General features: G+C 41.7%; 1 protein-coding gene across 1 annotated transcript; it reads left to right on the top strand.

Annotated features, from left to right (window-relative positions):
- Window positions 1-1,404: 1,404 nt before the first annotated feature.
- On the top strand, window positions 1,405-4,816 carry TCHHL1 (trichohyalin like 1). Its single transcript, XM_044003575.1, has 2 exons — window positions 1,405-1,542; window positions 2,396-4,816. The coding sequence occupies exons 1-2, from the start codon at window positions 1,405-1,407 to the stop codon at window positions 4,814-4,816; spliced, it is 2,559 nt and encodes an 852-aa protein (XP_043859510.1).
- Window positions 4,817-8,273: the final 3,457 nt, after the last annotated feature.

Raw genomic sequence — 8,273 nt, 5'->3', positions numbered from 1 at the left:
GGTCCTTTGTGCAGGAAGTCTCAGCTGGGAGAAGAATCTTTATTCTTCTCCTAAATCATCCCCAATCTAGTCAGTCACATGCAAAAGCATGTTATGAACCTTGAAGTATAAATGTGAGCTATTAGTAATCTTGACATTGAAGAGGCCTCCTGATACCGCAGAGGTTGAATACAAGGCCTGAAAGCCTCATGTGACCTACAACACTCTTGAGTGTGACCTGAAACAGATTAAAATGTAACTGGGAAATATTTAACAAAAGATTTTAAAATACAATAAAACATAGATAATATTACACTTAAAAACTAAATCCATATAGAGCCTACTAAATCCATATAGATAATATTACACTTAAAAACTAAATCCATATAGATAATATTACACTTAAAAACTAAATCCATATAGAGGGATACTTATGGACTGTTTAGGGGCCCTTGTCACTGTTTGAGTTTGATACCACTTGTGTAGGGGATCAAGAGCTGGGCCTACATGGGGGAGAACTGAGTTGGAATCCTGCCTCTGCCACTGTGAGAGCAAAGGCACTCTGAGACTTCGAGCCTCAGTTTCCACATCTGTAAAAATGGTGATCATAATACCTGTAGCTCATATTTAAGGATAGCTAGGTAGCACAGAGGATAGAATGCCAGGCCTAGAGTTAGGAAGCCTCATCTTCCTGAGTTCATACATCCTCAGACATTTACTAGCTGTGTCACCCTGGGCAAGTCACTTCACCCTATTTGCCTCAGTTTCCTCATCTATAAAATGAGCTGGAGAAGAAAATAGCAAACCACTCCAGACAGACAGGACAGAAACAGCTCAACAACAAAAAGAAGCATCTATCTCACAGGACTATTATGAGAATAAAATGAGATGCCATATCCATAGTCTCTGTGGGAGGGAATATTGAAGCTGGGATTACACACCCTACACATTGTCCCACATATCTTAGTGAAGCTTTAGTCATTTTAATAAAAACTTTTGGGACACCCTATATGAATTTCATCTATCATAGTTAATCTTACCCCCAATGTCTCATACAAAAAAATGGACAGTGAGTTCAGTTAGTGTGTTTGTACCTATTTACAAGCAGAGTGGAAAAGGGAAGTGTGAGAGTGGGTAGGGAAGGAAGGAGGAAGAGAAACAACAATTTTGGCATCTATTTTTTTTTTTTTTAGTGAGGCAATTGGGGTTAAGTGACTTGCCCAGGGTCACACAGCTAGTAAGTGTTAAGTGTCTGAGGCCGGATTTGAACTCAGGTCCTCCTGACTCCAGGACCGGTGCTCTATCCACTGCGCCATCTAACTGCCCCAATTTTAGCATCTCTTAAGGAATCTAATCTGAAGACCAGCTTTTGTTTGATCTCTCTCTCTCTCTTTCTCATTCTCAGCTTGTCTTAAACTGGTGAAGATGCCTCAGCTCCTACAAAGTGTCATCTGTGTCATCGAGACTTTCCAAAAATATGCAAGAAAGGAGGGTGATTGTTGGACACTAAGCCCAGGACAGCTAAAGCAGCTCCTCCTGGGGGAGATTGGAGATTTTCTGAAGGTGAGCACTATTAAGAGCTCTTTCTTCTTGTCCTGTGCCATGGTAAGCACTCATTTAAGAACACATGAGTGATTCCTTCCTCATTCTACTCCTCTTTGCCAATTGCCTATTCTTATTGAATCTGAAACAATTTTTGTCAAACCAGTTTTACCTAGGACTTACTTTGTTGATCATGTAAATTAAAAAAAAAATAACCAATAACCTGCTCTCCTAGACTGTTTATTGTTTCAGGAAGTCAGGTACCTTCACAGGGGGCCGTTGAGTGTCTTTGGTCCAAAACAATCTCTCCACGGGGGCAGCTAGGTGGCGCAGTGGATAAAGCATCAGCCCTGGATTCAGGAGTACCTGAGTTCAAATCTGGCCTCAGACACTTAACACTTACTAGCTGTGTGACCCTGGGCAAGTCACTTAACCCCCATTGCCCCGCAAAACAAACAAAAACAAAACAATCTATCCAACTTAACATATAGTATAAAAGATTCTATTTAGCTGTAATCCTATTTAGGGTCCTGGATTTGGAACTGGAAGGGAATCAAAACATCATCTAGTCTGACCCCCTCATTTTATAAATGAAGAAACCAAGACCGTGAGAGACTGAAGGTCTCTGAGACTGAAGGTGACCAAGGTCACCAGAGCAAAGTAACTGGTACAGGATTTGAACTAGGATCCTCTCGTTCCAAATTCCAGGCTTTTTGCATGTTGCCATTCAATGCGAAATGCCAGTTGGAACCAGAGGATTCTAAACACTCAGGGAAATTCTGGATATTTCCAAGTACTCGTGTTCACCTAAGAATTGTGCAGGACATGTGACTACACGTTAATAAATTTTTTTCTTGCCTTTTTCCCCCTGTAGCCATTCAATATTCTTACTGCAGGAACCAACTTGAATCTTCTGGATAAAGTCGGCAATGAGACCATCAGCTTCGATGAATTTATTCTCCTGGTCTTTGAGTTGTTGAATATATGTTACCAGGACATGCAGTCTTTCTTAAATACGGAATCTAAACCAGCATCTAATGCAGAGGAAGAGTTGTCAGAAGGCATGGAAACATGGGAAACCAGTGGGGACTACCAAGAAGAAGCAGGACTAGGGCAATATGAGCAAAGACTGACGGGAACTGAATCTACATCTCTGGTCAGCCCCATAGAAAAAGTACCTGACACACTGACCAAGGAGGAGCATCAGGATGACCTTGAGACTCCCAGATTACTGGGAAGAGAAGTTGAACACAACCACCCCAAGAGTCCATCCCAAGGTGAAGAAGATGGCCATAGCCAAGAAAGAACCCAACAAATTCAAACAACAGGAAGTGATGGAGTCCCACCAGAAGAAATAAAGCCACCAAAGGAATTTGTGAAGAGAGCCTGTTCTCAAAAGGGTGAAAAGATAGTAAATGAGGGACATGAAGTGCCCAGAGAGCTAGGTGGCACAGACACAAGAGATCACCCATCAGACCAGGAAAGGGAACAAAATATGGAGATTCAGAGTGTACACACAGAAGAAAGGGCACAGAGAACATCTGAGAGTCAGGGAGGGACCATTATTAAGGAGTCTGGGGAGCACATTGAGACACAAGGACCATCATCCCAAGAAAATTGTGAGAATGAATCAGAGACAGATGACCTGCCAACAGAGAGGACTGAGGAAAAACTACCTGAAACTGAGAGATTACTGGAATACAGGGATGAAGATGGAACTGCAGATATCCAAGAACCACTAGTACAAGGAAGAGAAAATGAAACTCAAGACATGCTAGCCAAAGGTGATGACTGTAGAGTCCAAGAGATAGAAGTACTTATTGATGAGAGGAAGGTGAAGAGAAAATTTGAAAAGTCAGACACAGTTGGGCAAAAGGAAAATGAGAAAAACAATCAGAAGGAAACCTTCACAGAACAAGAGCCTGATGGGAAGGAAAAGCAGCTTGAAGGACTAGCAGAAGAAGGGGACATTAGGAAAGACCCTGGAACCCCAGACTTAAAATCTGGAGATGATCAGAACCACCCTGAAGACAAAGGACCAGCAGCCTCAAAGGAGGAGGTTACAGTTTCTGAAAAAAGTGAACCAGAATTCCCAGGAGATGATAGGAGTGCCTCTGTGGCAGAGAGGACACCAGAAACAAAAGGCAGGGTGCAAGGATCAGTACCACAGGATGACCAGTCTGAAGGAAAAGATGAGACTCGGACTCTGGACCAACCAATTGAACAATATAGTGGACACCAGCTAAAGAATCAGAATGATGGGACACTCTCTGAAACATCCAATAATCCGGAAGATGATGATAGTGTCTCAGAGCCAAGAGATCTACCTGCACAAAGAAACTCCCAGAGTCAAATGGATGCCCAGGAACAACCTGAGCAAGGAGATGGCAGGAATACTCAGGAATCCCCAGTACTAGGTGACAAAAGTAGAACCCCAGAGACAGAGGTGCCAATAGATAGAGAAGACAATGAGAATATCACAGAAGAACAAGAACAGCTGGCCCGAGAAAAGAAGAAATCATCAGGAGTTAAAACACCAGCCACAACCGAGGAGCCTGATAGTCAGCCAGGGTCTCAGGGATCCATGAAACAAAAGGTAACAGCAACATCCCCAAAGACAGAGGTCATAGATCCCACAGATGATGATGATGATGGGCAGCAAGCAGAGAAAGACCACAGGAAAGGACTAGAGGCTCATGGCCCAGATTCAAAAGAAGAAGAGGAAGAGTCTGAGAGCCAAGAGGCCCTATTAGAAGGTCAAGACCCAGAAACACAAGGTCTCACCCTGGATGCAAGTTCTGATGCCCTGAATCCAGTAACAAAGGGAGACAAAAGCTCCCAGAAGTCAGTAGGAGAAGGAAATGAACAACATGTGGCCAATAAAGAGGATGACTCTTCATCAGGGCTCTCAGAGCTCGTAGAAAGGAAAACTTCTTCATCCTCAGGAGATGAGGTACATTCCAACCCAATATATGAAGATTTGCAGAAGACACCTGCACAGTCTGACCTCCCAGCCCCAGAAGAGCACTTAGATCAGAGTGATTCATCTCAGGCATCTGGTCCGAAGTTGAGGGTCAAGAAAGAACCTCAGAAGAGTGAAACCTCTGACTGCCCAGCCCTGCTCAATCCACTCTGTGACTACAGACCAAAGCCAAGGCATCAAGTAGGAGACCCTGAGCCTGATGAAGAATATGGCAACCAACAAGAGACCCTAGCATCTCACTCACAGGAAGATGGCCAGTCTCAGCAAAAAGACCAACGACAACAAAGGGATGGCCACCCCCAAAAATGCTGATTATCATCAGGAACAATCAGTACCTTTGCCTATCAAAAGCTCACCCACCACACACACACACACACACACCACAGCAAAGTATTTAGCATTGGGAGTTACCATCAAGGAAACAACTTCTAACCAAGTAAATAGAGTCAGTACAAAAAAAAAATCTAGAATATGACACAGTGGTCCACAATAGACTCTGGTCACTTGTGCATCTTCTTATCTGGAGATTTCTTTCACCTAAAAATTTTGAGCTTCTCGTCTCCTGCACTTTCCCTTTTTCTTTTTACATCAGACATCAGTTTCTTCAAATCATATATTTTCAAGTAATTGAATCAGAGGGTTTTTAATGATGGCAATGGGGAAGCAGTCCTGAACTATTATTTCACAACTGAAGTATACTATTCATTCATAGGCACTGATAAGTTATTCTTCTAATAGAGTTTCCAAATTCATTCTAAAATTCCATAACTCAGTGGAAAGGGCCCTGATTTTGCAGTCAGATAACCTAGGTTTGAATCTCAGCTCTGCTACTAACTGACTTTAGTCAAGTTATTTAACCTCTCTGGACTTTAGTTTCCTCATCTGAAAAGTGGGTAGGGTAATTAACATCCCTTCTAACTTTAAATCTACTCTCCTACCTATCCCAGATATTTGTGCTAAGTAGGACATTTCATCATTCTCCATCACCAGATTAATTGGTTAATGACATTGCTCTTAGCTTTTGGGGGCTGGTACAACAGGTTTCCCTAGTAACCTACTTCAAAGGCATTGGGTCAAAAAATCAGATTGTGAGGGAAATTACAGAATATCTCATGTCTAGAGACTAGCTCTTAAACTGTGTGTTGTGACCCCATATGGGGCCAAGTAACTGAATGTGGGGATAACAAAAAATTTGGCAACAGTAAAAGGTTATGTATACCTATTTTGTGTGCCTATATACCCAGGGTTGCATAAAAATTTCTCTGGCAAAAAGGGGTCAAGAGTAGAAAAAGTTTAAGAAGTCCTGGTCTAGAGGCCTCTTATTAATGCAATCATACATAAAATATTCCCCCTGCTTGTCTTTTTGTCCAGACCTGGGAGCTCCCAATGAGGAAATTCTCTCTACCAACATAGGAACTGTTTTGCAACTTAATACCTTGCCTGGGTCACAGAGGGATTGAGCAGCTTGCCCAAGGTCACACAGTCAGTGTGCATCAGCCTTGAGGCTGGTGTCCTTGCCTCAAAGGCCAGTTCATTGTTCACTATACCACACTCTCTCTACCCATCTTTTAGTCCTGGCTTTTCTTGTTCAGAACTCTGCATGGAAATTAAAAATAAAAACTATCTGTGATCAATCCCCTTTTTTGCATTGGCTTTTCCTTCAGCTTCCTACCTTGAAAGCATCAAGAGAGAAACAATGATTCATGGTTACCAAGAATTATAGATGATTACATTTAAGGATGATGAGCTCTGTCTGAGCTGTTACAATTTAGGGGAAAGATGCTAGGAGCACAGGAACCCTTTTCCCTGTCCTGGTACTTCAATCTGGGTTCCAAAAAAAGCAAGAAGGAAATATACATACATATTGTAACGATTGGAATGATGCCACCTGCTGGAGACTTACTGTAGAAAAGCTCCTCCATGAGGTGAAGGTCTCTGAGGGCAAGACCATGTGTCTTTTCTTTGGTGTCAGGAAGTGATGTTTGTGGGAGGAAGAAGGGGGAGGCTGGCACTCTGACTCTCTCTCTTTCGTGTGGACTCTGGTGGAGAAAGGAGCTACAAATGCACTCTCCCTTTAATAGATAGAGGAATCTAGGCCTTTCTCTCTCTCTTCACAAAATTCTTATTCTCCTTAATAAATGTTTAAAAGTCTAACTCTTGCTAAAGCTTATAATTTATTTAGACAGTATAGCTAGAATTTTAGCCCTTTACAATACATACACATATATATATGTATATATATATACACACATATATTTCCTTCTTGCATACTGGGATGAATTGACATTTCATCAGAAAAGCTGGCAAATACATTCCTCTATACCAGCTATTTTGAAAAAGCATCCTTCTGTCAAAGCAACAAGACTTAATAAGCACTTCCAAGTACCAGACACTTAGAAAAGCACCGGGAATACAAAGAAAGGCAAAAATAAAGCCTGACCTCAAGGAACTCAGCTCTAACATCTTAGAAAACTACTCCAAGTTGACTGGGAGAATTGTGGTGTCATTGCTATAAATGGGGGAAGAGGACATACGTGCTGCGAGAGGCTGAGCAAGCTTTCCCCACAATGCTGTGTTCTATTCTGAGCATTGCTAGGTTGCCTGTATCTCTGGTCACTCATTTCAGCAATTCTGGTATTCTCTATGTAGGACATTACAATGACTCCGTGATCTTGTCAGTGTGGAACCTCCCTCCACCAACCCCTCTCTAACTTGTTTGTCCTTCATTCTCAAAGAGGACCATGACATCTAGAGGTGATATCATGACTTGTACTGAATTAGATTTAAGTGAGGGAGGGCTGTGCAAAGTTACCAACCTTACTCTCTCCTCCAGAGCCATCTAGAGCTGCTGGTAAGATATGTTATCAGGATGACTGGAGATGGCCTTGGATGTTTAAGGCAATTGGGGTTAAGTAACTTGCCCAGGGTCACACAGCTAGTAAGTGTCTGAGGTGATATTTGAACTCAGGTCCTCTTGACTCCAGGGCCAGTGCTGCATTTGAGCCCCCTCTCTAACTTAAGGTATTAGAGAATTGCCTAAAACTAAGAGATCAAATGATTTGCCCATGGTCATATAACAAGTAGGTTTGGGGGGCAGAATTTTAATTCAAGTCTTCCTGAGTTCACATCCAACTCAATACTGGTGATTAGTACTTAGGAATCCTAAAATCACCTTCACAGATTTCTCTGTAACAGTTAGGACCTTACTAAGTGACTGTGTCCCATTTAAGGATATGACATCTTAAAGGGAAGTAGACAAACTAAAGAGAGTGCAGAGAAGGACAATGACAATTATTTTAAAAGTTGGTGTAATATCATGGTTTCACATAAAATCCTCTTTCTTCTTTCTATATCAGATTTTTTGTTACTGGTGAGCAGGTTCATAATTTAAAGAAAAAGACCTTACTTTTAAAAATTGATTTTAAGGAGGCAGCTAGGTGGTGCAATAGATAAAGCACCAGCCCTGGATTCAGGAGGACCTGAGTTCAAATCCGATCTCAGACACTTGACCCTGGGCAAGTCACTTAAGCCTCGTTGCCCCACCCCCCCAAAATTAATTTTTTTAAAACAGATTTCAATTTATTTGAGATGTGGACATTGGCTCTTATAGGAAAAAAATTAATTTTTAAAAAGGAGTTTTTTAAAAATCTGTACAAAATATGGTACTGTTTTACATAATTATACATGTATAACCTATATCTGATTACTTACTGCTTCAGGGAGTGGGGAGGTGAGGGAGAGACGAGGGATAAAAATTGGAACTCAAAAC

Source organism: Dromiciops gliroides, chromosome 4 (genome assembly GCF_019393635.1).
Source record: "Dromiciops gliroides isolate mDroGli1 chromosome 4, mDroGli1.pri, whole genome shotgun sequence".
Lineage (NCBI taxonomy): Eukaryota > Metazoa > Chordata > Mammalia > Microbiotheria > Microbiotheriidae > Dromiciops > Dromiciops gliroides.
The sequence above is the reverse complement of the archived record's forward strand: the minus strand, read 5'-3'. Positions and strand labels throughout refer to the sequence as shown.